This window comes from Colletotrichum lupini, chromosome 5 (genome assembly GCF_023278565.1).
Source record: "Colletotrichum lupini chromosome 5, complete sequence".
In the NCBI taxonomy this organism is placed as follows: domain Eukaryota; kingdom Fungi; phylum Ascomycota; class Sordariomycetes; order Glomerellales; family Glomerellaceae; genus Colletotrichum; species Colletotrichum lupini.
Window position 1 is genome coordinate 2,525,890 of NC_064678.1, and position 25,849 is coordinate 2,551,738.

At 54.1% G+C, this 25,849-nt stretch overlaps 10 protein-coding genes across 10 annotated transcripts; 6 read left to right on the forward strand and 4 right to left on the reverse strand.

The window, feature by feature from the left end:
* Window positions 1-75: 75 nt before the first annotated feature.
* CLUP02_10143 (zinc knuckle) lies at window positions 76-3,129 on the forward strand (the record flags this gene model as incomplete). Its single annotated transcript, XM_049289119.1, has 10 exons — window positions 76-90; window positions 240-355; window positions 481-795; window positions 874-1,129; window positions 1,201-1,407; window positions 1,445-1,599; window positions 1,803-1,912; window positions 1,969-2,144; window positions 2,199-2,594; window positions 2,668-3,129. The coding sequence occupies 10 exons, from the start codon at window positions 76-78 to the stop codon at window positions 3,127-3,129; spliced, it is 2,208 nt and encodes a 735-aa protein (XP_049146264.1).
* Window positions 3,130-4,710: 1,581 nt separating this feature from the next.
* CLUP02_10144 (calpain family cysteine protease) lies at window positions 4,711-8,223 on the forward strand (the record flags this gene model as incomplete). The annotated part of the gene is made up of 5 exons (XM_049289120.1): window positions 4,711-4,870; window positions 4,938-5,225; window positions 5,303-5,820; window positions 5,924-6,428; window positions 6,485-8,223. 5 exons carry the CDS (start codon window positions 4,711-4,713, stop codon window positions 8,221-8,223), a joined length of 3,210 nt encoding a protein of 1,069 aa, XP_049146265.1.
* A 194-nt stretch (window positions 8,224-8,417) lies between these two features.
* On the reverse strand, window positions 8,418-9,221 carry CLUP02_10145 (uncharacterized protein; the record flags this gene model as incomplete). The annotated part of the gene is made up of 2 exons (XM_049289121.1): window positions 8,418-8,839; window positions 8,900-9,221. The coding sequence occupies 2 exons, from the start codon at window positions 9,219-9,221 to the stop codon at window positions 8,418-8,420; spliced, it is 744 nt and encodes a 247-aa protein (XP_049146266.1).
* Window positions 9,222-11,415: 2,194 nt separating this feature from the next.
* Window positions 11,416-12,718, forward strand: CLUP02_10146 (uncharacterized protein; the record flags this gene model as incomplete). The annotated part of the gene is made up of 3 exons (XM_049289122.1): window positions 11,416-11,985; window positions 12,069-12,377; window positions 12,500-12,718. The coding sequence occupies 3 exons, from the start codon at window positions 11,416-11,418 to the stop codon at window positions 12,716-12,718; spliced, it is 1,098 nt and encodes a 365-aa protein (XP_049146267.1).
* Window positions 12,719-13,023: 305 nt separating this feature from the next.
* CLUP02_10147 (glycosyl hydrolase family 3 N terminal domain-containing protein) lies at window positions 13,024-15,701 on the reverse strand (the record flags this gene model as incomplete). Its single annotated transcript, XM_049289123.1, has 3 exons — window positions 13,024-14,532; window positions 14,599-15,521; window positions 15,632-15,701. 3 exons carry the CDS (start codon window positions 15,699-15,701, stop codon window positions 13,024-13,026), a joined length of 2,502 nt encoding a protein of 833 aa, XP_049146268.1.
* Window positions 15,702-16,204: 503 nt separating this feature from the next.
* On the forward strand, window positions 16,205-16,648 carry CLUP02_10148 (uncharacterized protein; the record flags this gene model as incomplete). Its single annotated transcript, XM_049289124.1, has 2 exons — window positions 16,205-16,364; window positions 16,491-16,648. 2 exons carry the CDS (start codon window positions 16,205-16,207, stop codon window positions 16,646-16,648), a joined length of 318 nt encoding a protein of 105 aa, XP_049146269.1.
* A 1,546-nt stretch (window positions 16,649-18,194) lies between these two features.
* Window positions 18,195-18,593, forward strand: CLUP02_10149 (uncharacterized protein; the record flags this gene model as incomplete). The annotated part of the gene is made up of 1 exon (XM_049289125.1): window positions 18,195-18,593. The coding sequence occupies one exon, from the start codon at window positions 18,195-18,197 to the stop codon at window positions 18,591-18,593; it is 399 nt and encodes a 132-aa protein (XP_049146270.1).
* Window positions 18,594-19,760: 1,167 nt separating this feature from the next.
* Window positions 19,761-20,226, forward strand: CLUP02_10150 (uncharacterized protein; the record flags this gene model as incomplete). Its single annotated transcript, XM_049289126.1, has 2 exons — window positions 19,761-19,834; window positions 19,938-20,226. 2 exons carry the CDS (start codon window positions 19,761-19,763, stop codon window positions 20,224-20,226), a joined length of 363 nt encoding a protein of 120 aa, XP_049146271.1.
* A 115-nt stretch (window positions 20,227-20,341) lies between these two features.
* CLUP02_10151 (uncharacterized protein) lies at window positions 20,342-22,504 on the reverse strand (the record flags this gene model as incomplete). Its single annotated transcript, XM_049289127.1, has 7 exons — window positions 20,342-20,566; window positions 20,626-20,683; window positions 21,103-21,304; window positions 21,376-21,719; window positions 21,756-21,927; window positions 21,978-22,274; window positions 22,384-22,504. 7 exons carry the CDS (start codon window positions 22,502-22,504, stop codon window positions 20,342-20,344), a joined length of 1,419 nt encoding a protein of 472 aa, XP_049146272.1.
* A 100-nt stretch (window positions 22,505-22,604) lies between these two features.
* Window positions 22,605-25,796, reverse strand: CLUP02_10152 (uncharacterized protein; the record flags this gene model as incomplete). The annotated part of the gene is made up of 11 exons (XM_049289128.1): window positions 22,605-22,689; window positions 22,750-23,159; window positions 23,289-23,671; window positions 24,096-24,192; window positions 24,230-24,445; window positions 24,589-24,817; window positions 24,850-25,154; window positions 25,184-25,211; window positions 25,279-25,479; window positions 25,539-25,678; window positions 25,764-25,796. The coding sequence occupies 11 exons, from the start codon at window positions 25,794-25,796 to the stop codon at window positions 22,605-22,607; spliced, it is 2,127 nt and encodes a 708-aa protein (XP_049146273.1).
* Window positions 25,797-25,849: the final 53 nt, after the last annotated feature.

The following is a 25,849-nucleotide window of genomic DNA, read 5'->3' on the forward strand; positions in this document are numbered from 1 at the left end:
CCATTCGATTCTATCTTATGTAGGTACCTTACCTAAGGGAAGGTAAGGTGTTGAAGGGTGATGGAAGGTACCATCATGGGGAGGAAGGAAGTAATACCGTATCTGTATCCGTACCTACCTAACTTAGTATCTGTACCTTACCAAGTAGAACCTAAGCGGTTGCAAGAGAAATATAATTCGGAAGCACGTTTCCTCGCCTCCGTCCTCCGTTTCCCACCTTACCTTACCTCACTTCCAAGTTCCAGGTCCATCCAACCTATTCGTTCCAGTCCCAGTCCCACCTCAGTCAGGTCCCAGTCCCCGGTTCCATTCAACCTGAACCCATCCCCGCTAATACTCCTCCTACTCCTACTCCGTACCTTACCGCGAGTGCCTTACCTCACTCCATTCTCACCTGGCCACTTGCGCTTACCTCTTCCTCCCAACTACTAGACCCCTCCTCCTCCTTCACAAATTATTATTTCCCCCCTTCCCGCATAGTCAACCGCATTTTCTCTTCGAAACAAACTCGACGTCCCCGATTTTCTCAAAGGCAATTTTTCGCGAAAAGGTGAGTTTCGCCCTCGACCCTTCGTTCCTGCATTTTGCGTCTTGTCCGCACAATTCCCATTCGCTCTCGCCCGCCTACCGGTACTTTACCATACCTTACCTTACCTTTACCCCTCTGTCCTTCTACCCGGCCCTCCCCCCTCGTCCTCTGCTCCCTGCTGCCATGTGGTGGTGCCGTGACGTTTCTTCGCCTTGCCGTCGCATCAAGTGCATGCGACGACGCACCCGAAAGCCCAGCCCATCACGGTAGCGAGTAAGAGGAACAAGTAGCAAGCAGCAGCAGCGACGGCGGCCGCCGTTTCTCTAGTCTATCCGCACCGTCAGCATCAATATTTGCATCAGTATCAGCACCAGTATCAGCGTCGGCATCGGCATCAGCATTCGGCCCACACTTCTCGACTTGCATCGCATCGCATCGCAACACAACACAATTAATTCGGCGAGCGCAAACTACAACATTCGGCTTCCTATCTACTTCGATTCAGATATGGAATCCAGATCGTCATTGCTCTGTAGTCGGACTCGTTTGCGCAACGCGACCGGCTTCGATGATGCGCCAACCCCGCCTATTGTTGGCCTGGTCGCAATTCCGCACATATGCGCCGAGTTTCGCGCGTCGCAGTCGTGTGCCCTACCGCGAACACAATGCAGCGATCCAATTTAGCCCACCATTCCCAAATCCAACCGCAGCCGCGTCGGCCTGCCGCATGCCACATCGACTCGGTAATCGATTCTCGGCTCTCCGTCAGTGTTGAATCCGGAGTCGCACAATTGCGCCGTCTCGCTTGCTATCATCCCCGCTACCCCGGCCCCGCGCTTGCGCTCGAGTCGATGCGCTGCTCTCCCAGAAAGCCCTCGGTGGATCGGCTTGGATAATCCCTCAACTCAACTTCAGCTACTCGCCACCACGCTAATAGATGGATCCGATACTTGGCGGCTCCTGAAATATCTTTCTGCCGAGGAGAAGATCATCAAAAATTGCAATATGCGCACAAAGTTCCGCGCCGGTGCTGAGCTGGAGCACGGCGCTTGCACCTCCGCCTTGGACGCGTCTGATCCTCCCAAATTGGACAGGCGATAATTCGGACTACACTGCGATCTGAAAGCTGCTGCTTGCTGCTGCTGCTTGCGATGTTATTTTTTTTTTGGATTGCGACTTGGAGCATTGGAGCTTCTGCTGTGCTGCGTCAGAGAGGCTCCGATGAACATTGCGAAGCACTGACCTATAGACTGTTGCTAACACTAAGTCTCAGTCACACAATATCAAAAATGTCTTCCCTCTCTCGTCGTGCCTGCTATAAGTGTGGCAATGTTGGCCACTATGCCGAGGTTTGCTCTTCCGCCGAGCGCCTCTGCTACAACTGTGAGTCACTTACTCCTCAATTTTTTGCTAGGCATATCATTAACGCCAGGTTGTAGGCAAGCAACCCGGCCACGAGTCCAACGGTTGCCCTTTGCCCCGCACCACCGAGGCTAAGCAGTGCTATCACTGCCAGGGACTCGGCCATGTTCAGGCTGACTGCCCAACCCTGCGTCTGAGCGGCGCTGGCACCAGTGGCCGCTGCTACAACTGCGGACAGCCCGGTCATCTTGCAGTAAGAAACTCCAGCTTTTAGAGACCAATGCCCAGGTTATTAATGTTTGAGCAGCGCGCGTGCCCCAACCCCGCCGGCGTCAACATGGGCCGAGGTGGCCCCCCGGTTCCCCGTGGCGGATACGGTGGCTACGGCCGTGGTGCCTTCACCGGTGGTCCTCGTCCTGCTACCTGCTACAAGTGCGGTGGTCCCAACCACTTTGCGAGAGACTGCCAGGCTCAGGCCATGAAGTGCTATGCTTGCGGCAAGCTTGGCCACATCTCTCGTGACTGCACCGCTCCCAACGGTGGTCCCCTCAACACTGCTGGCAAGACTTGCTACCAGTGCGGCGAGGCCGGTCACATCTCCCGCGATTGCCCCCAGAAGAACACCAACGGCGAAATCCCCAACGACGTTGATCTGTCGGCTGCCCCTGGCATCCCTCAGCCCGCTGTTGCGCCCATTGCCCCCGTTGCTTAGACGGCGATCTCCGGACATGTTCTCTTGAGGACGTTGCGACTTCTTGGGCTAGGCCTGAGGATAGAGGCAGGCTTGCCTTGATGCAGCTTCCCTCAAAAAAACCTTTGTGGCATTCCTTCAGCGATGTCGCTTTCATTTATCTGCAATACGACCAATCATTACGCCTTTTGAACATCACCGCAACTACAACTTCCACCTTTCATTCTGGTTATTATTTCAATCTATGCATAAAATGGGCATGCCGCCAAATGGCATACTTTGCTTTTACATGGCGTCTACACGGATTCCCCTTCATCAACACGATTCATTTTCTGGAACAAAACGGGAAAGGCTTCCTTTCTTCATAGCAAACGACTCTCACGACGGATGGTCTCAAGCACGTTTGAATGCATCTTATCCAGCGCAGTTGGAAACAAAAGTTCACGACCCATATAGCCATCTTATGGAGGATCTTGGCTTGACAATGCTGCTTCTGGTTCAATATTCCAACAACGAGGCGACTCTGTTTCCGGTGCCTGTTCCTTAACTCGCAACTGGACTCAGGCATACGGCAGCAAGGGGAGCATTCTACAGAACGACGGTTCCAGGGTCGTTCGCGGCCCAGAATCTTCACTACCCCTGTGCTCGGCAGTGGGCATAAGTGGACAGCTGAAGCTGGCCATGGGCTGCACTGCTGACCCAGCATACCGGGGTCGGGAAGATCCGTAGGATGGAAGATGGGGCTCGGGGAAGGGGATGAGAGATATCCAAGTATCTTATGAAGAAGAAGAGTTTTGGGGCGGTGGAAGTGGTTGTTGAGTAGAAGATCCCTTTGAAGGGAGGAATGGTGAGCACCCCGGCAAAGCTGTTGTGGCGTGACGCACAAAAAAAAGAAGCTGTTGTTGTCTGAGTTGTCCGAGTCTCTTCTGGGGTAGGGCGTGCCGCAGTTGTGATGGGTGATCTGAACCGGGTGATGCTATACAGGGGATTCTGTAGGACAGTGGGCATTGGGCTGCCTACAGGAACGACTTTGAGGCTCCAGGACTACAGGAACAGGATACGCCAGCTCTGCTACGACTAACGACGAATGATTTTATTGCGGAGTTTACAAATACTCGGCTTTCAGTAGATACAGCAGAATCGTAGAACGACTCTGGGGATACTCCAAGGCCAAGGATTAGGCCTGGCATAGACGGCACCTGTATGAGAAGATGCGGAGCTGTGGTCCAGCTGAAGAACACCAGGCAAGTCAGCGTTTCGCAGAGCACCTAATCACATGCAGTCAGGCTTGACCATGTGATGGATGAGGTGATGATACACCGTAATGCGACTGCGTGGGCTTTCAGGAGCTTCAAATCCCGTAGTAGAGACATGAGGTCGTGAGTAGGCACCAGTGCACACGGAGTTGAGTGGGTACGAACGGCACGCCGAAAGCTATGACCATCGGTCCCGGAATCCTTTCGAGGAAAGTGTAACCGGACGTCGGTGTTCGTCTCGTCTTCTTCGTCATGCCGGTAGAGTCGGCAGGCTATTCTACGCGTAGACGTGCGTATTCCACCATCCACGTGTCTGACTGAGTGAGGCTACCGGATCACCTGTACCGCAACAGGCTACGCTTAATTGTGCACACTGCGGATGCCGGTGTCGAACGTCGGCCAGCCTTAATGTCATCAATAAGTACGATGCTGAATACCAGGGCACGGCCGTGGTGTCCAAGCGGGGTAGAATAACGGCTAGCCCCCAGCCTGCCTCCCAAGCGCTGACTTTTGCAATGCAGCCAACGTATGAGAGGGGTGGACTTGCATGCTGCAGTCTGCATTACCACGCCATCTCAAGTAAGAAAACTGCCGTCATGCTCGAGTTGCAGCCTGATAGGTATCCACGTCTACCTATCTTGGCCTGTCCATCTTCCATCCGCCTCATTCTGCCTGGGGGACTATGTCACGAGGGTCGCACACAAACATGTTGTAAGACTATAGATGCTTTCCGTACGGCTGGGTCATCCGATGGTCAACATCGCCCAACTCAGAACTTCTCCCAACGTCGATGCAGCAGGCTGCAGAGCCTCATTCCACAAGCTAAACGTCGGGAACAGCCTAAGCTGGATAAATAAGTCACCGCTCGCGGCATGGGCCTGCTGCTGAAAGTTAGCCACCGTATGCTGTTCCTCTCCGCCACCCTCGGCCTGACCTTGACCCACGTAGACGGTCTTCGTGGGTTCCTTCTCTCCTACCTCAACCCCATTGGAGCTGGGCAGGTAAACTTGCTCACGTTCGAATCTTCCGGGAGTTGAAGCCGCACTTTACAGGAAAGCATAAGCCGAGCACCTCAGCTGAGACTGCTACCTCTGACCAGCTGAACAAGTGTCGGCAAGCGCAAAAACATTGCAATCATCTACTTTGACCAAGGCAACTGCCAAAGAGATCGACCCCGAAGACGTAATGGCATCCACTGTATTATCGAGCTCCAGCTCGAGCTCCGACGAGGTTGTACCGTCGTCTGTGATCCCCCACCCGCGCCGCCGAGCATACTTAGCCACCATGCCTGTAACCGTCACGAAACCCCGAAAGACGAAGCAACAGCCTCCTCAGGAGATCATTGACGAATTCTGGACAAAGTTTACGACCAAGACTCCAGGAAAAGGTCGGTCGCATCCTTGATACGGAGAATCGCCTTGGACATCAACGTGAGACTGACTTGATTGTGTTTGATGCCAATAGCTACCACCGTCATTCCTCAGAATGCATACGCTGAGAGGGTCGCGAAGCGTTCTTCCAAAGCCACTGGGATCTTCACTCAGACGTCGTACGATGAGGCTGCGACTGTCTGCAAAGCCAAGGTCGACAAGATTGTTCACGAGTGTCGCCGAGTCAATCAACGTTACAGAGATCCTCACTATGATATCGAGTTTGATCTCAAGTTTGGGCGCAGAGACTGCCTCGAAACCTTATGGAATACCAAGGACGCGAAACCTCCGCAGTCCGCTTTCCAGCCCAAAGCCGTCAAGCGAGTGGTCGATATCTTCGACAACCCGCAATTCTACATTGACGGGCCTACGGCGGACGATGTGCGCCAAGGTCGAGATGGAGACTGTTGGCTCATGGCTGCGCTGTGCAATCTGAGTAACAAGCCTGGCCTGATCGAGAAAGTCTGCGTTGCACATAATCTTGAAGTCGGCGTGTATGGTTTTGTCTTCCATCGCGATGGAGAGTGGTTCAGCGAGATCATCGATGACAAGGTATGCTCCATTGCCCCTCTGACAGTCTAGTTGGGGAAACCTTGGACGAGAAGTCCGAGAAGACCCCACAAAGTCTTGAGGCCCTTTCTAACCGGCTACATAGCTGTACCTTACCAAGCCCGACTATGACGAGCCCTACTTGGAGCGAATTCTCTGGGAAGATCGCGAGCGCATCAATTCAGAAGAAGCCTATAGGCGTATTTATCAGTCAAACAGTGGCGCGCTTTACTTTGCTCAGTGTGAGAATCCCAACGAGACATGGCTGCCGCTTCTCGAAAAGGCGTACGCAAAGGCGCACGGAGACTATGCCTCCATCGAAGGTGGTTTCACGGGCGAGGCCATCGAGGACCTTACGGGTGGCGTAACCTCAGAGGTCTACACAACAGACATCCTTGACAAGGAGTACTTCTGGAAAGAGAAACTCCTAAAGGTCAACGAAGACTGGCTTCTGGGGTGCTCCACTGGGTTTGCATCAAGGGGTCTAGGGGAACGTAAAGGCATTATCGAGATGCACGCCTACAGCGTCATGAAGGCTGTCGAAATGGATGGCCAAAGGCTGGTTCTACTGAAGAATCCCTGGGGAAAGGGTGAATGGAAAGGAGCTTGGAGTGAGTTCCGTCTTCGAGATATAATGTCTTACCGTTCTCGCGCTGACCATTAGCAGGCGATGGCTCCAAAGAATGGACCCCTGAGTGGTTGCAGAAACTCAAACATACGTTTGGCGACGACGGCGCCTTCTGGATTTCGTACCACGATCTCCTCAAAAAATACAACATATTTGATGTTACCCGGTTATTCGGTCCCGAGTGGAAGGTTACATCCATTTGGACAACACTATCAGTGCCATGGACCCTGGACTACCACGAAACGTATTTCGCGTTTACAATCTCCAAGTCGGGCCCGGTTGTGATCGTACTAGCGCAACTAGACGATCGATACTTCCGTGGTTTGGAAGGTCAATACCGGTTTGATTTGCAATTCCGTCTGCACAAAGCCGGCCAAGAGGACTATGTCGTTCGGAGTCAAGCATCCTACCGCATGAACCGATCTGTGAATGTTGAACTCGACCTTCAAGCTGGTAGCTACGAGGTTCTTGTCAAATTAGATGCGGTGCGGAACGATGGCGTACTTCCCATCGACCAAGTGATTCGCAGCAATGCCAAAAACCGCCGAGAGAAGCTGATCCGGATAGGGTTGGCCTATGACCTTGCTCATAGCAAGGGAAAACTTGTCGAGTCGGCCGCGGAAAAGGCGGCTAAAGAGGCACATGAGAGGAGACATCGGGAAAAGCGACGTGCCGAGATCAAGCGCAAGATCCTCGAAGAGAGAGAACAGGAGCATTACCTCAGGATCAAAGCCAAGAGAAAGGCTCAGAAACAGCAGGCGAAACGCATCGCACAACACCAGGCAGCGAAAGAGAAGCTACGTGCACATATAAGGCTAGCTAATCCCCTTCCGCCGAAGCAATCTGAGCCGATTCCAAACCCACCAAGCCCTGTGGCCAAAGTCACAATCCAGGAAGCCGAACATGAAACTCTTGAGATTGCAACCAAAAACTTGTCTTTGTCAAACGATTCGCGAGGAGCGGGCAGCCAAACCAATTCAGGTACCATGGCAGGTGAGGACGTGCCGATTTCCCCCCGCCACAAAGACAGAGCGATACCTCAAGTCTTTAAGTCGGCTGAAATGCTGGAACAAATCACCGAGAGAAGCCCGGGATCTTTGACACCTCCGAAACCTACAAACAAGCGTTCCAGAGGCGATAGGCGCGAGGTAGTCAAAGTCAGAAGTGAGGTGCAGGAGGCTACCCTTCAAGATGTCGAAGAGGTGATGAGTGAAGAAGCATCCCCATCGGAGTATTCCGCACCTTACCCATGCGAGTCAGACGACGATGGCATTGCAAGTGTATCATCCATGTCGGAACTTTCTGAGCGGGAACTGGAGCTTGAAATTGACGCTGTTGAAAAGCGGGAGCCCAGTACAGACCGTCTGCCCCCGCAGCCACCCCCTGGTGCGCCTGCCGAGGAACAAGACGAGTTTGAGAGAGATCCATGGAATGCTGTGGCTGTAGTGGGACTTCGGGTGTACTCCAAGGTAACGAATGAAGATCAAGAAGAGGTTATTAGCAACCTTCGGGTTGTGCGGCCAAGCTTATATCCCCAAGAGGAGGCAGTTCCAAAAACCGCAGAGCCAGGTGACAAGAAGTCAAAAGGTCTGGACGTGGATGACAGTGCCAAAGATGCCACGCTGGAAGGAGAAATCAAACAGAGAAAGAAGAGTATCCGGCCTACCAGTGAGGACCTCAGCGATGCTTCAAAGCTGTCTCGCTCTGATGCTAGCAAGAAACGAAGAGCGACTCCTGGCGTTGATTCCCTGGGGTACACGTTCGACTTTCAAGCTTGATATACGTCCCAGAATGAACGTGCCGGGATTACAGGGGAAAAAAGTAGTTTTCATAAATCCGGGGGTATCCTTTAAGCCTAGAACCTAACGCCACTATACAACTTGAACACAAAATCCTTTTGCCTGAGCTACCCTACCGTTGCTTTCCCACAGGTGCTCTTTGAAATTCAATTTGGGCCTCTTTGTGTGGCCAGTCAGAAGCTGCCGAGAAGGTCGTCAAGTTTGCGCTTCTCTCCTGTAGCTACAGGCTCTACAATCAAGGAGTTGCCCTCTTTGAACAGGTCTGCAGACTCGGTGGACTTGGGTAGAAGTCCTACACGACCACCTACACGAGCCAGCAGGGCACGCATCTTTTCCATCTCCTTTTCAATCTCGCCATCGCGGGTGACGAGATTCTCTTGCACACCCGCGCCGGCATCTCCGGTGCGGAAGGGATCAAGTAGTGCCTTCATGCGCCGTAGCCGTTCAACACGAGCTCTGGTGTGCTGCCTCTTCTCGGCGAGTTCTTTCAAGCGGCCAGCGACTTCAGCGTACCTTTTGGCTTCCATAGGAAAGCTAGTTGCATCACGCCCGGCTGGCCATGCCAAGGGAAGCGACCTTACGGCAGTCTCTTCGGCTTTGGTGGTTTTTCCCATTAGTCTTTGGCGCTACACGGAGCGGAATACACAGAACATACACAGGTCCAAAGAAAGGGATAGACCCTCGGAGGAGTCACTTCGCGCGGCCGACAGTTGAGATAGGTACAACGCGTCAATCTGCTCGGCGACGTGACGGCTCGCTTGGTGAGAGTAGGCGCGTCGCGAGTGCTGCAGCAAGGTCGTGTTGAGGCGGGCGGCGACGTGCTCGACGACGGGGTCCGGGATGGAGGACTCGGCGGCCTCGTTGGCGGCGAGCCATGCACGAGAGGGTTGCAGGGGTCGGGAGAGCAGACGAGCCTGGGTAGCGAGGAAAGATTGTTTTTGGGCGATGACGGTGGGTGGAAGGGGGGCTTGGGCCATCTTGAGAGGCAAGCAGGGGAGAGATGGAAAGAAAAACAATAAACTCGGCGAAAGAAAGAGATTGACAGGTTGACAGCTTGTCTTGAATTGTGTGAGTGTTGCGTGGAATGCGTGTTTGGCAGGAGCTTACTTGGATGCTTGGATCTCAGGTGAGATGAGATGAGACGTGAGCCGATTGAGGACGGAGGCGCGGCCGGGGCGCGGGTGCGGATGCGGCAGGACGGCAACGCGTGAGTCGAGAGTTGGCGGAGGGAGTGGATACCGAATGACCCACCTCACCTTCCATATTAGCGAACCAGGATGGAAGGTGAGGTGGTGGACACTCGAATGGGTACGTACCTTAGCACCTTCCAACCTCTGTGCCTCTCTCCGGCGTCTATCCCCCGTCTTCTTCTCCCTCTACCTATTCCTGTCTTTCACGTTGATTTCAGTTGCATAAGTACGGATATCTTCCATATTCGATCACGCCTGCGCAGCTGCCTATACGGACTCCTACCTCCTACCTCAGTCAACCAGACACTAGTGTGGAAAAATTCGATGGCGCGATGAAAAGGAGAAGGAGAAGAAGCCTCGGCGATGGGCCACTTTATGCTTCCTTTTTCTGCCCAAAAATCGGTTTCCCCTCCTCGCCATGCTTGCTAACCTCCTCACTCCACGTCAAAGCTCCAATTCTCAACGCCCATCAACGGTCTAGGTCGGTCACCGTCCACCCAAAACAAGTGGGCAAATGACCGAATAGAGACCCCTTGCTTGCCTGTTTGCCAACTTCAAACCGCCGTCTGACTGCCTAGCTGCTAGGCCAATGTGGCCCAGCAGACCAGTGGAAGGTGAATCTCGCTTCTTTGAGATTTGGGACAATTTATTCATTGTATCCCCGGCTCTCAAGGATATTGAAAGACGAGGTATGTAGTTTGGTCAACCGGGGCCTATTTCCTACCAACGGTTTACCAAGTCGCTCACTATTCGTCGCCTAGCTACCTAATCGTATATGTCTAATCTGCGCGGGAAGACTGCGGCAGTCGCATCTCAGTTGGGGGCTCGCATCCGGCAGCGGCGAAATGCGAGGCGAACAGCCGTCTGCAGCGCGGTTCGTTGCTCGAAGACCATCCTGCAACGTTTCGAAGGCCCGGATTCCGCCTATACGGTCCTACGATGGATCATAAATGTGACGAACCTCGATGAGGCACATGCACACCGCTACGGGGCGCATTAAACCATCTCGCCTCTTCCTGACCCGGCCCCGCCCTCCGTATCGGCACTAATGCGGCCCGCTTGCATTCGATCTCGTCCGTACGGCCGCATGCCGTACAACACACACCAACATGCACGTCAGGCCTTTTCCCACCCGTCAAAAGGCAATCAAAGATGGCCGAGCACTGCTTACGACTGCGAGAGGCTTCGCGAGGTCGAGCCTAGTCCGTCCCCTTGCCGCCATTGATCCTCTTTGCCGCTGGCTGCTTTGGCTGTACCGGTAGGCTTCTTAGTTCAGGTCCCGTAATGCCTTCCCGGACGCCACCTGTAACCTGCTTCTAGGGGGGCCCCATGCTTCGAGCTTCTGACATCTAGCCGCCCGACACCGAGGAGGCTGGAGCAGCCCCCATCGCATGTCTAGAAGTATGATCCAGTCCTCGAAAGGGCCATTTGTTCCCACCTACTCGGCCGAGGGAAATACGTCGGGCAAAGTTGCAACGTCCTCAGGTGGAAGCACTCTCCAAGCTAAGCCTGTCCAGCATTTCATGGTGCCATGCAACACGTGAGACATGGCTTCGGTGTGCTGTCAAGACGACCAATCCTACGTTCTCAGCCCCCATGATGCGTCTTTTACGGGAGAACCGGTGGTTGATGCTGCCATACCCTGCCTTGTTTGCTGCGTTGTGGACAATCGCGTACAGCCATTCGCCCGCTCTTACTTGCTGTTTGCCCTTAACCCCTGCTTTTGACAAAGAAAGGCAACGCCTCTCATCCTTTGGGTTCTTGGCTCAAGACCCCGGCAACTGTTCAGGGCCAGAACTTTCCTTTTGAGCATATATGATGAGGGCCATCCCCTCTCCTAAACCTAGCTCAGGCTCATCTGTGACTGAGCAGCTCATTTCCCCCGTTCTTCAACAGACAGAAGGAAGCGAGAAAAGTGGCGGCGCTGTCTCACTTCAGCTCACCCCGATCTCGCGTGATCTCACGAGAATCACCTCCCATCATGTCGACAGCTTCTTCTCCATGCTCAAAACCTCCAGCCAACGGCTTCGTTGCCCTGGCGCGCAAGGTCTATAATCCCATCGGGTTCAAGAAGGGGTACAACTTCACCCTCTTTGTCATCACCGCGGGGGGTATGATGGGGTTCACACTCGCCCGCATGATGTACTTCAACTTCAACGGCGTCTTCTGTAATCCGGCGCACGACTCGAGGGCGCTCCCGGGAGAGTGCTACTATTTTCAAAAGGGCACGGCACGGATCGGAATCATCATGCACCTCGCGGGTGTCATACCGGCAGGCTTTCTTGCCTGTCTACAATTCGTCCCTGTCATACGTCGCAAGGCTATCCTGTTTCATCGCCTTAATGGGTATCTCATCGTTCTACTGAGTATAGTGGGAATCATTGGTGTCTTTCTCATCGCACGGCGGACGTTTGGCGGTGGCGTGAGCATGCAGACTGTTTCTGGCACCGCCAGCCTCATGTTCCTCGGAGCCCTTGCCCTTGCCATCTACAACATCAAGAAACTCCAGATCGAGCAGCACCGGGCATGGATGCTCAGAGCCTGGGTATACGTAAGATATCACTTGTTCCAACAGAAAGAAAGACACGTACTCTTCCGCTGCACATGGGCTAACGAAGCTGTTCTTTCCCACAGGCCGGTTTCATCATCACGATGCGCATCATTGGGTACCTCGCTGCCATGATCACGGCTGAGTCGAACTACTATCAAGTAAAGCAGTGCGCTATGGTGGACTTTATCTTCCGTCACGACCGGAACAAAGTCCTCGGCTTCTATCCTGGCTGCGACGGCTACTACTCGGGGGAGAACCCCGGCCTCAGCGTCCTTGTCCACGCCAGCATCACCGCTCACCAGCCTGCCGAGATTTCAGCCGGGTTCACAGCCGTCTTTGATTCGGGATCATGGCTCGCCTTGGTGATCCACGCTATCCTTGTTGAAATTTACGTATGTCTCCCCCCCCCCCCCCCACTCCTCTCTTCCCTCGTTTCATGGTTCCTCACTTTCTGGTGGTTTGCGTGTCGCTATTCTGAAGTCTGCAAGGGATGAAGACTAACGAGATAAAACAGCTTCATTTGACACCCGCAGAAGCTGAGCGCCTTCGTCGCATCTCTTATCAGCGTCAGCTCGAATCCGGGATGAAGAATGCCGGGAACGCAGGCATGACTGTTCAAAGACTGGGTGACGCCGAGCCTTGGCTACCCCCAACTGATTCACAACCAAGCGAGTCTAGTATAAGACCGAGCTCGGATGAGGATGTAAGGCGGAAGAGCGAAAGCGCGGCGTAGGTCGCAGTATGAGGTTTGCATTTGATCATCGGCAGGGAGTTTGTTTGTGGTTCCAAAGTTTCTCGGACATATCGCCTGAAATTGGCGTGTGACGATTACGAATACACGAAAGATATGACGCAGCATGACATTGCGACGGATACATCTAAACATTAATATCTTTATCAAAGGGACGTTTCTGGCTGGACTACGAAGCAAATTATCATGCATAAATATCAATCATTCATTCATTCAATCTTGTGTATCCTGAACATTTTCTCCCAACCGGTGCTCCCTGCTTTTTACATCGTGACGCATAGACGTCTCTACAGACCAGACCACCAGAAGGTCTCGCTGACCTTGAAGCTGCCCTTGAGGGCCTTGTCTGTGATGACACTGCTGTCACTGACAATTACCTCGTACTCGCCCTCCTCGGCGCACCACTGGTGCCGCTCCTCGTCAAAGTAACTGGCGGCGTACTTGGTCTCAATGTTGACCGTAACCTGCTTGCTCTCGCCAGGCGCAAGCGACACCTTGGCGAAGCCCTTGAGCTCCTTGAGCGGGCGGTTAATCTTTGCCTTTTGCTTGGGTGCAACGTACACCTGGACGACGTCAGCGCCGGCCACCTTGCCCGTGTTTTTGACCGTCACGTCCACGGCGAGCTTGCCGTCAGCCTCGCGGACCTGGAGGTCCCCGAAGCCAAAGGTCGTGTACGACAGGCCGTGGCCAAAGGGGAAGAGCACGGGGCGGTCGAGGAACTCGTAGTAGCGGTAGCCAATGTAGACATCCTCGCCGTACAACGTGCGACTGGCCTCGGCACGGTAGTTGAGGTAGGCCGGGTTATCCTGGACGCGCTCGGGGAAGCTGAGCGAGAGCTTGGCCGAGGGGTTGACGTCGCCAAAGAGCACGTCGGCGATGGCGTTGCCCGTCTCGTTGCCGCCGTACCACGCTTGGACAAGGGCCTTGACGTCCTTGACCCACGGCATGCGCACCGGGGTGCCGGACTGGTTGACGACGACCGTGTTGGGGTTCGCCTGGGCAACGGCGGAGATGAGCTTGTTGAGGTAGCCCGGAAGGTCCATGTCGGCACGATCGTTGCCCTCCGTCTCCCAGTCAGCGTTGAGACCGGAGCAGATGATGACCTGGTCGGCGTCCTTGGCGAGGGCGGCGGCCTTTTCGATCTCGGCCTTGTCGTCAATGACCTTGCATCCTCCCATGCGGAGGGCGCCGCTGCCAAAGACAACGTTGTCGCCCTGCAACTTGGACGACGGGGCCGAGCCAAACTCGACCTTAAAGGTGTACTTTTGGCCCTTCTTGAGCTCGACACGCCCCTTTTCCTCAACGGTGGCGGCGCCGAAGAAGGCATCGCCCTGGCGCTGCTTGGTGGAGTTGTCAATAACAAGCTTGTCATTGACAAAGAGGTTGGCCGTGCCGCAAACGATGAGGCCGAGCTCATAGGTGCAATCCTCCTCAGCGACGAAGGAGCCCTCAAAGTCGGCGTACCAGAGGTCGCCCTTGAGCTTGGGGTTGTAGTAGTCGACAAGGAGAAGCTCCGTCTTGGTGAGGACAAGCTCGTCGATGGCCTCGCGGCTGTGGTCCGTGGGGGGTTCGTTGTAGGCGCGCATGGTCATGCCGGGCTTGCCGTCAACTGACGTACAGACATTGCCGAGGAGGGGCAGGAGCTTGTGGGAGTAGGCGCCCTCTGTGTACTCCGGGGGTGAGGTGAGCTTCTTGCTGATGCCGTCGAAGGGGGTGACGGAGTAGTAGGCAGCTAAAGAGGCGGAACCACCTCCGTGATAGGTGGCGATCTTGGCGTTAGGGCCAATGACAACTGTCTGTGAGTCTCAAAGTAAGTGTGTGTACTTTCGTGAAAGACGTGTATACTCGGAGAACATGCTCACCTTCTTGTCCTTCTTCAGGGGCAGCACGTTGTCATCGTTCTTGAGCAGGACGATACTCTCGCCACCGATGCGCCTCAACAACTCGGCGGTCTCTGGGGTGTCGCCCGTCTTCTCAGGGGCACCCTCGGGAATGCCGGTCGCCACAGCCTTCTTGATGAACTTGAGCATGGCGCGAGCTCTCTCGTCGAGAATGTGCTGGCGGACCTTATCCGTCGACACATTGAACTTAAGAGGCTCTCCACGGAAGCGAGGAGGTCCAGGCATCTCGAGATCGAGACCGGCATTAGCCGCTTCCGTGGTGCTGTAGGTTCCGTACCAATCGCTCATGATCATGCCGTCCCAGCCCCACTCCTTGCGGACTAGCTTCTCTAGCAGATCGTGGTTCTCACTGCAGAATGTGCCGTTGACTCCATTGTAGGCAGTCATGAGCGCACCCGGTGAGGCGTCACGGAAGGTAAGCTGGAAAGGAAGCGCGTAGATCTCGCGAAGGGCGCGCTCCGTCACGATGCTCTGGACGGCGTTGCGCCTGTGCTCCTGGTCGTTACACACAAAGTGCTTGGGCGTCGCCTGGATACCAGTGCTCTCGATACCTCTCACAATGGCGGCGGAGCCGAGACCAGCCAACACAGGGTCTTCGCCGATAGACTCGAATCCTCGGCCACCGAGAGGGGACCGCTGCATGTTGATGGTAGGGCCTAGAATGCAGTGAGCCCCCTTGAGCTTGGCCTCCTCTCCCATCTTCCTGCCGGCCTCCTCGAGGAGCTCGAGGTTGAAGGTGGCACCGAGAGCCGTTCCGCAGGGAAAGCAAGCTGCCTTGATGCCATTGAAGAATTTGGTGCCGCGCACGCCATTGGGTCCGTCGGAGAGTCTGATGGAGGGAATGTTGTGCTTGGGCAGAGCCTTGGTGTGCCAGAAGTCGATACCTGGGGAGAATCGAATGTTAGCTTATCATTAGGTCTCGTCGAGGGCTGTAATGAAGAGTCCGCAATTGGGGTGAAAAGTGACCCCCCAAAAGAGACGGGAGCAGTCTTACCGGCGAGAAGGTCGACCTTCTCAGAGACGGTGAGCTTCTTGAGCACGTCTTCGACGTCAAAGTCGGCCATTGTGGGCTCGTCAAACGTTGGACTGTAAGAATGGATAGGGGTATCTTTGGAACAACTACAATTCTACGACTGGCCGGTTTCAAACTTGGAGAGGTAGTAAAGGGGGTAAAGAGGAACAGACAAGAAAAGTTGGTGATAGAAAGCGCCGGGAAGCAAGATCGAGAGGGAGGACCGGAACATCTTCGCAGCAGGATCGCGCTGTTAAATAGAGGATTGACGAGCTTGTGGACAACGGAACAACTCCGGACGATGCGGGACAGGATTCCCTCTTCTTACTTGGCTTAAAGATACCTTAGCTCGGGAAGAGAGACCAGCAACCCACTTTGAGGTCCCGCGTGTTTCTAGGTGACGAGCTAGGTAGATGGAGGAAGATACACCGATGCCGGGAAGGCGGCGGGGTGGACGGCAAGCAAGCAAGCAATCAAAAGGCCATGTTTGCATGCAGTATCCGTTAGCAACCAGGTTAGCAGCGGCTGTTTCTCTGTCTCTCCCGTCATGCTGCTATGCGCCCCTCCATGCAGTTCAGCCGGGGAGAAAGAAAGGTGGAGAGCTGTTCCTCCCAATTACCAATACACAGAATGAAGGAACGGATGCCCAGAGATGTTAGAAACCCCAAGACCTTGAAAGACGCGGTCAGGTGCGTCAATGGCGACCGCCCGTCTGGTCGGTAGCGCATTTCTACCCCACGTTATCACGTTGTGGGAGCTTGTTGCCCCTCATTCACCGGGAGAAGCTCGGGTGGCTTCCCCCTTTTAGCGTCATTTCTCCAGTTGTGTGCCCACCCAAAAGCTCTGGATTGGCTCATTGGCATTGGAGGCGAAGCTGAACATCGTCCCGAAATCCCGTCAGACAACTTTGGCGCGGAGACGGCGTGCGGGTGTCTCAGTTTTGCCGGAGACTACCCGGCCTTTTGGCGATATTATCGCGGGCTTCTGCCGTGTCGCTGAACAGTGCAAACTTCGTATTACAGACAGTGACAACTTCTCCTGTGAAAACGATGCATCGAATCGGACCCGGCTAAGGGAAGCGGACCCAACCAGCCATGACACGATGCCGATACTCCCCGAGCCGCAGATATGCCGCATTTAGGTGAACGCAAGCTCGCAAGGCCTCATCTGTAGGTTTCATATTAGTGCCACAGTCCCGTCATCGGGTAACTGGGTAACTGCTTGTGAGATGGAGGCTGATGATCGTGGGACTCAGGGCACAGTAGGAGGATGGTGTATGCCGTCTTCTCAGCAATGGAGACAGAATATTCGGGCTGTCTCTACCCTTACTAGACCTGAATGACTCCCTGGAGCTGCACGTACCTGCAAAAGAAATCACATTTGTCATCTCTTTCTTTCTCGCCTCCGAGCTGCCGTGTTCCCGCGCGTGACAGCCGAGCCAGGGGAACCACGGGATTGCTGAGTCGACAGCATGCCCCGCATTTGCCTGAATCCGATGAGAATACGGCCCGGACGTCTGTGCTGCATCGTCGGGATGGCACTCCATTACTGATATACCCCGGAGAGCCGGTCCACGGAGTCATGCCGTGGTTTAGAGGTCATATCAACGGGCCGAGCCACCACATCCGATCAAGCTGCACTGGCGCTACGGCCCTGCCCTGATGATCATCAAGCGGGTGATCATTTCCCCCAGCTTCCCCATATGTCTATCTTCATCGGCAAGCTCCGCTATATCTCCATACCACAATGCCGAATCTTTCCCGAGTATCCATCATCTCCATCTCGGTGAGCGGCTGTAAACTGGGCATAACTTGAAATAAGTAGCCAAAAACAAGGATCCAATGACCATTCGCCTCTTTCCCGAGTCTGCCAAGTGGGCGACAATGATCTGCCGCTCAGCACATCCTGAGTTTCTGTTTCTACCGCTACCTTTGTCACTATTTCTCCCACTTTCGCTATCACTACTCTTTTCAGCCACCTCTTTCAGTTCGTCCTCTACATGGTATAGCTAAGTCACACTAACAAGACTCTGAGAAGGATAGGGACTGTGTTGGCACCCATGTAGGGGTCTCTCTCTCTCTTGCCGAGACAGCAGCGCGAGGCCATGCAGTCACCCGCTCATCCGGCTTGGTTCCCGAGGCGGGGTGGTCCGAATACACCACAAACTCGCGTAAGACAATGCACCACGGTGGCTGATTCGTTCCTTTTGGAAATATCCATGTCCACAATCATGTTTCCTCATCAAGATCCACCACTGAAGGCAGGAGTGTGGGAACGGACCACATGCTCGCGAGATGGGGTCTTCTCGGCAGCCGTGACATCTTGTCGGTTGCTCATTTGTCGAGACCCAGGGCAAGGAGTGTACGGATACTATTCCCAGATTCACTCCCCCTGGTGAATGATCGACTCGTTTGTACCCGTAAGGCGGGGAGGGATGGAGATCTCCTCTGCCGCTGTATGGTGTGACGGGTTTACGGATATAGGCCAGACCACCACGTTGCGTAAAAAGAATGTCCCGATACTTGAGACAACCATCACAACTCACATGCTCCATCGATCTCTCCCTGCTTTCGTGATGGTTCCTGATGATCACTATTGGTTTCGAGGCATACCTCCCGCATCGTCGGGACATACATGTGAGGGCGAACCATGCATGTTCATCTACTACACACATACTTTAGGCATGCGACAACCATCTGCGGTTCCTGCCTGTAGCTCGCGAGACATTGGAGAGACATGGACGGTACCGATAGTACGGACGTCAGCCTGGGTTCCCGAAAGTGGTCTCCATCTCACATTGTACAAATTCTACCTCTACCAAGCAAGTGGGCCAGAACTGCGGTTGGCTAGTCTATGTCGATACCTTTGCCCGTTGACAGCAATCATCCAGAAGATCCCGTCTGTCTGTCTCCTTGTTGGTGATATGAAGTATCTCATGGCGTGAGCTCTTTCCCGAATGTATGCCAAACTCGCTGCATAGCAACTGCCCTGGCCCCCCTCACAATCCGACCTAAGATCGTGACCGAGGTCTCAAGCTTCAGAAGTGAAGAGATGATGAGCCATTGGATATGGGGGGTTCCTGTCGCTCGGGAAGACGAAGAACCACTTTATCAATGCCAAGTGTGCATGTATCTTAATGCCTACAGAGAGTCAAACCCCATCTACGATACGTTTCTCAGAGAGAGGACTTAGTTCAACCCAAAGGGAAAGACAATGTTCAGGCTGTGTTACGAGTTTCAAGAGACCATCCAGATAGATCACTATCGCGAACACAGTACGACCGTCTTACGGTCACTACAGAGAGTCGATTACCTTGACAGCCGACATCACGGGCACTGCCAGATTGGTCCACGCGATGATTCTCTCGAGACAGTACTAGACAATTCACCCCTAGAAGTAGAATCACACCCCCAAGCACCAAAGTTAAGCATCTCGAAGCTCCTAGCTACCCCTTGGCAACACTCGCATGAGGGGAGATTGCCTTGCTGACGGCGGGCATGCTCTACCAGCCACAAACCACCTCTTGTGAAGCTCCTTCAGGGGATCAGAGGCAGTCAGCTGAATCCTATACCGACCTCTCTCCCCCTAGCTGCGTCGGAGAGGCTGGCTGATTAGCTTGATCTTCGTCTCTGGGGAGGTCACGATACACCACAGGGGGGGGGGGGGTTGAAAGGGGGTACAGTCAACCAACCCCATGCTCAATTAGCATCGTATTGCCTGGACGCAGTGCGCCACCAACGAGATGACTGCATACTCTGCAGGCCACAAGTTCTCGGAAACACATTCATGTAGTCTTGAATATCATTTGACGACAGTTCATGAAAGGAGGTTCATATACATTGTGTCGGCCAAGGCAGTGAGAAGTATCACAAGAAGTAGGATTGCCCGACGCGCAACGATTCCCGTCTGCTTTCTTGGACAGGGTAGACTCAGTTTATCGTAAGACTGTACATATGGAGAGGCTCATTGACGATGCTCCATGGAGAATGATGTATGGACCTTTGATGGCGCAAACAGTCAAACAGAAGCACTCTCCTGCAGTCTGCCCTTTCATGTCGTTTCCTCCCCTTTCTACATCAAGGCACAAAATATCGCGAATTAGGAACGCATCATGGTCGACAACCAGGCTCTACATCACGATGAGGCTGCACTCGATCGCGATTTTCGCAGCCCTGGTCTGTCAGGGTAGGGGATATCTACAGATTGCAGACAACAACCCCGTAGCCTGATCATACGATTTTGTTCTTTGTTGAACATCATCACTAGCCCAAGGATACGAAAAAAACAGGTTTCAAGCCCATCGCACTCCGCCCAGCCCCTCCCCAGGACCCCCGGGAAACGATGCCATCATCCCCCTTCCCATCGCCGCGCGGGGCACCGTTGGGGGAGGATCGGAGCACAAGTCCGATGCGGACCTAGTTCATCAAGGGAAAAGAAAGGAAATCGGACGCTCCGACAAGGGGCGTGTGTCTTTCTATTCCGCTGTACTACTATCACGCCCGGCGGAACGAGAAAACAGCAACGGCGGCCCCATTCATCTTCAACGCGAACAAGACGCCATGCCATTGCTGTGCTAACTATTCCGGCCACAACATGCCCATTCGGCATAGAGCCGTTTTAGCTAGTATCGGATTTCCACTCCTTCTTTTTCCATGACCAACGATGTATGCTACGAAGATGGCGCCAATACGTTCAAAGGATGGCCCAGGGGGCGGGGAGACGGGACCTTTCGTTGATGTTGCGAGTGGGTAAATGCTGGCCCGGGCAGATGCCCGAAGTGAACGCAGCTACGAACCGGAAGGGGAGAATGCCGAGCGGTGTGGGCTGTAACTTGTAAGCCTGTTCGTGTTGGGGGCTTTGTGGGTGGGCGTCGTTTCCCGACCGCCGAAAAGTACGGTGCGGCAAGAGCGGCGGTGACTTGAATCCCCCGGTGTCTGCAACTGCAAGCCCGCTTACACTACGGAGTAACTACGTACGCTCTCATCATAGGAGGGAGGGGGGAGGAGATGGGATGGGATGGAAAGGATGGCATACCTACCAGATCATGGATGGGATTGGGAGGCAGGGGGGGGGGTGAGAGTGCGGAACCGCAAGCCGGGAAAGTTTTAGAAGTGATACGTAGAAGAGAGACGGTACCTAAGTTGCCAATTGGCCAATTAGTTGGAAGCGATTGCATATGGCGTTGTTTTTCTGTTTTCCGCTTCTTCCAAGTCTCAAGGCTAGTCTCCCACACTTTCCGTACGCATACGCATATGCGCAATATGCCACACGCAGGGCATCATGGGCAAAATTTAGAGAGCCTGGCAATGTACCGATACCTTCGCACGGCTTTCCGATTTCATTTTATTTTTTGATTTTTTTAAACTTTTTCTTTGTCCCTTCTTTTTCTGAAAGTCCTTCTAGAAGGGTGTGTAGAAGCTAGACTAAGCCAGACAGAGTTAGGCCCGTCCTACAGCTTACAGGACGCCATCTCGATCCAACAATCCACCCGGCCGAGTGCTGTGGTTCTTCTAATGGGGGCCGCAGGATTGCGTAGCAGCAGACAAGGGGACCGGCGCAGCACTAGCCGCTGCCGTATATCCACTCCCCGTACGGACACATCGCCATCGCCATCGGGGACGCGGGCGACGGCCGGGCGTTGAGACGGGATGCAAGCTTGTGAGTAGCAGAGTAGGTAGACTATCCGTACTTTAGGGTGGTTTGGAATCCATATGGGCGTGGCATACCAGTACCCTTAGGTTCCCCCCATCCATCTTGCTCGTGTCCGCCATCGGGAAACAAGAAGGGTCCGCGGGCGTCCAGGAGAGAGCGGTGTATCACACATCGCAGGTACCGGTAGCCAAGCACACCAAGGCACATCATTCCTTTTCCCCTATGTCGTGACACACGGGTCTTGCCTTGCCTTGGGCCGGGCTGGGCTGGGACTTGTCTCTGAATTCCCGGTGGGGGTGAGAACTTTCGTGAGTTTTGGTTCGCGAAAGACGAACAGACCTCGAACTTGGAGCAACGGCGTAAAAGTGTAAATTCCTTCTTCGCCTTCTTCGAAGCTTCCAAAATGCTTCCATAGGTGCTTCCACAGCCACCCACATCACACCTACAGTCTTACAGTCTCATTTTCCTCTCTTCTTCGGATGCACAAGAATGGAAACACGACGCCACGTCGCATCGAATGCCCGCAACAGCAGTTCCAAGCGCCACGGAGCGGAGGGGAAGCCTTAGGGTTGCCACGTTTCCCTCCCATCTCTGCACACCATCTCCGTGGCGTCGGATGGGTTGTGCTGCACAAGCACATGGCAAAGATGCCATGGCGAAAGGTAACTTTGATGACGATAATGGTACGTGGTGATGGCGTTGGATGGCGGCGGCGGCGGGATGGGTGTTGGCTGAACATAGCAGCTGAGTGGCTGTAGCCGACTGTACACTTTTAGTACTTGCAGCGTGACATTAACTTGCGCTGGTTCATGAATCAAGCAGAGACCTGCTTCGTCTCGCCTTTCCAGAACAACTCTGTTGCTGAACTTTGGAAGCGGTGTACAACGTGCATCGTGCGGCTTGCGGCTTGCCATGTGCATGAGGTAGCACTGACCACGGCCACGACGAAAGCCCTCGAGGCGATCAACGTTGCCTGCCCGAAGAAACGAGCCGCCAAAACACGAACCAAACTCAAGCAACTTAGCATGGCCGCGGAAAGGGGGGGAGGGGGGGTAAGGGGGCTATAACGGCTCGTTAGATACCCTCCTTGTTCATTTTGCCAGTATTAGCCTTCTGCACGAAAGCAGGCGAGGCGTGCGAAGGGTCGAGATCATAACGCGTGGCAGCGTGGTAGGGCTCCAGATAGCCTTTTCCCCATGACATGAGACGTGCATTGCAGCCACGTGTCACGGGCAGCGCTATCTGTCAAGAAAAAAAAAAAGCTATACATTTGATGCCATCACACGAACCCGAGCCGCCTGTCTCAGATGTTTCCATGCATCAGATTCTGCACGGGGCTGACTCGCAGGGAGGGGACATTCGACCTCTCTTGTGCCTTTCCTGCTTCGCTATGTGTGAGTGGGTGAGCGTGTGTGTATATCCGTATGCATATGTGTGTGTTTGTGTACACACCATAACATGTGGGAGTGGTGTTGCGCGCATGAACCAAGCAATCGAATACGGGCGCACACACCGATGCCATCCAAGATTTCTCGGTGATATCTTGGGCTTGTAGAAAGTGAGAGCGGCGGTTAGAAGGAATCTGGTCGGAGTACGGACGGATACCAGTGCCTACGGTTCCGTCGTTGTATCGTAATGCTGCATTGACGATGCTGGCACGTACTACTGTATAGCAAGTGTAGTCGGGCATCAAGTAGTGCTGCAACACAGCCATCACACCTTGTCTATTGCCAAGCCAGCACGTGGACTGCAGCGAAGGCTCCAAACCGCATAAAGATGACCATGGGTTGACCATTTCAGGCCTCAGCCATGGACCCGTGTTGGGACGGATGGATGGTCGCGAGGGGACTTCTGTAGACTGCCATTGCGCTCTGACCAGCGGGAGTACAGAGCAGAATGGTCTTGTGAAGCACCGGAGAAACGACCAAGGGGGGAGAGGAGCATGGCGTCTCACGGGCTGCTTGCGAGATTAAGTATGAAGCATGACCGCTGCGGTCGTCGTTGATGATTTCGATTGGCAGATGGCGCTTTGGTTAAGCTTCCAGAAAGGGTCCAATTCGATTCGGGGTCGAGGACCGTGCGGCTGGGACGGGCAAGTTTCGGGGGCTTTCTTGACTGTAGACGGCATCTCTTTGCGATTCTTTTCCTTCTTGGGGTGAGTGTCTGTGGTGATGGTGGTGGTGCTAGTAGTGGTGCTAGTAGTGGTAAGGGGCGGATTTGTTGAGCACGGTGAACGGATGGTTGGTTGGCTGGCTGCTTCCGTAGCAGAACCGTAGAACAGAGCCGGAGATGGCGCTAGAATGGAGGGAAGAAGTCGGGCGAACGGTTTGGAGTGAAAGGAAGGTGAGCGTTGGGTGCGGAACGGAATACCTCAAGGTGAGGAGAGGTGAGGTGAAGGAGCGGGGCAGGGCAAGGGGAAGCGCGGCAAGGTGAGCACCTCACTTCTCTACATGCCTACGTAGTAGGAGATGTACTCCGTACGTACTACGGGCATGGAGCATTCATACGAATAGCTCAGGCGCGGTCCCCTGGGAGCGCGACGATGGGAAGGCACGGAGGGAAGGATGGGAAGCGATGGAGGGGTCGGGCAATGAGTGGGGACCTGGATAGTTAACGCTAAAACGGTCCGTATTAGGTAAAGCTGGTCGAGCGAGGTAAGGTACCTTACTTTGTACTCTGACTGCGTACTTGTAAGGTAACGCAACTACGATGTATCTGCACCTTAGGGTATCGTGCTTGCCTAGTAGCTAAGGCAGGCAAGACCCGGCAGAAGAAAGAGCACGAAGTTACGAACAATCAGGCGTTGGTAGGCTGTAGCACGTGTTGACGGTGGCTGGGTAGGGATCCGGCGAGGCGGCCGGCAAGAGATCAAACGGTGATAGGATGAGGCGCTCCGACGAAACGTTCCCCGTTCACGCCCATACGCACCTCAGTCTCCACCGCTGAACGCCCACGCCGCCCGTCCGATAACACGGCCGCAGCAGTGTTAGCACCGTGACCGTGACCGTAGAGTGACCGTAGCCGTGGCCGTGGCCGTGACCACAGCCAGGGTCGGAGGGAAAACAGATCCCGAGCACGACCGATGGGAAGTTGCGATTGGCCTTGGCATATCACGTACGAGTATGTCCTTTGACCCTTGAGCCCCTGGGGTCCGCTACAAGGTGATGGGTATAGTGCTCAACGACGTAGTATTCAAGGGACTACCTGAGTTGCCCTGGCATAGACTCATGAAAAGGTTGATGCTTTGACGTTTGTTCCCCTTTTCTTCTTCTTTTCTTTGTTTAAACTTTGAGCAGAGATGTAGTGATGGTGTAATTGGGACGGATGCCAAGACAAGTCAACCTCTCTCCCCGTGTGGGCTGGACTGGGGCGTAACCGGAGTACTTGGTGCACAACACGGGACGGGAAAGGCGGGAGAATCGCAGCGAGGAATGACCCGGGTTCGCATCAGGTGGAAGGCGAAGCTTCCGTCCCTGGAAACTCGGGAGTCGCAGCGGAGGCTCTGCCTTGAGCTGACTGGCCAAGTGATTGCACAAAAGTGAGTTGACATGAGGTAATGTGAGCTGATTTGGGAGCTCTCGCGCAGGGAGTATCCAGGCCGGAAGATTGCTGAAGAAGGCGGAGAAATGAAGACTTGTCCCAGGGTTACGGGCAGGCAAAGGATCGGGAGCAAGGCAGTGCCGGTAAACCGTAAAGAGGCAAGGCGGGGGTATTGAAGAATGGCAATGCAGGACAGGCATGACCGTGGATGGAAATCCGTAGGGCAGGGCGTAGCGCATTTGCGGGCGAGCATGGCAGCAACATCCGTCTTCTTATCCGATACAACCTCAAACCAGACCGCGTGGGATAGCACCTAGTAATCATTTAACATGTAAAGAGCACCTTTGAGAGTGCGAAGTGAATACCAAATCTGACCATTGAGGATACTGCGTTGCGTTAGTATGAAAGACACTGCAGTTTGGCGACCGGAAGGTGACCGGGCAGACAGAGAAGAAAAGAGCAAGGGGAAGCTGGAGCCGGCCTCTTCCCAGCTCCGTTCAGATAGGAAACTGGGGAGAGCCAGGTTCAAGCGGAACATGTGGGCTAGAGTTGGACCTTCCCATGCTTGCCAAGTATTCGTAGTAGTATTATGGATAGAGAGTGGAAGCCTCGAGTATTCATGGGAGAGAAGCAAGTACCTATCAATGTGCGTCTCTGCAGTGTATCTACAAATTACCTCCTCCCTGGTCTGGATCACGGCGATGAGATGAGCAGCATATTAGCAGGAGCGATCCGGTGAATGACCATGGTTGGGCAGGTAACATGTGCTGCATACGTACACCCGGGACCCCCAGTTTGTTTGCTTTGCGAGAATGAGATGATGGCATGGCTTCTCCTCTTTGACACACAGACAAATTGTAAAGAAGGTATCCATATTGCGGCAAGGGCATATGGGATGGATAAGGGAGATTCTTCTCCCCACCTGCACGACGGTGGGAGGTGAGATGGTGGGCATTTACTTTTCTGGGAATCTCATGTTTGGTAATGAGAGATGAGCTACTTTGAAAG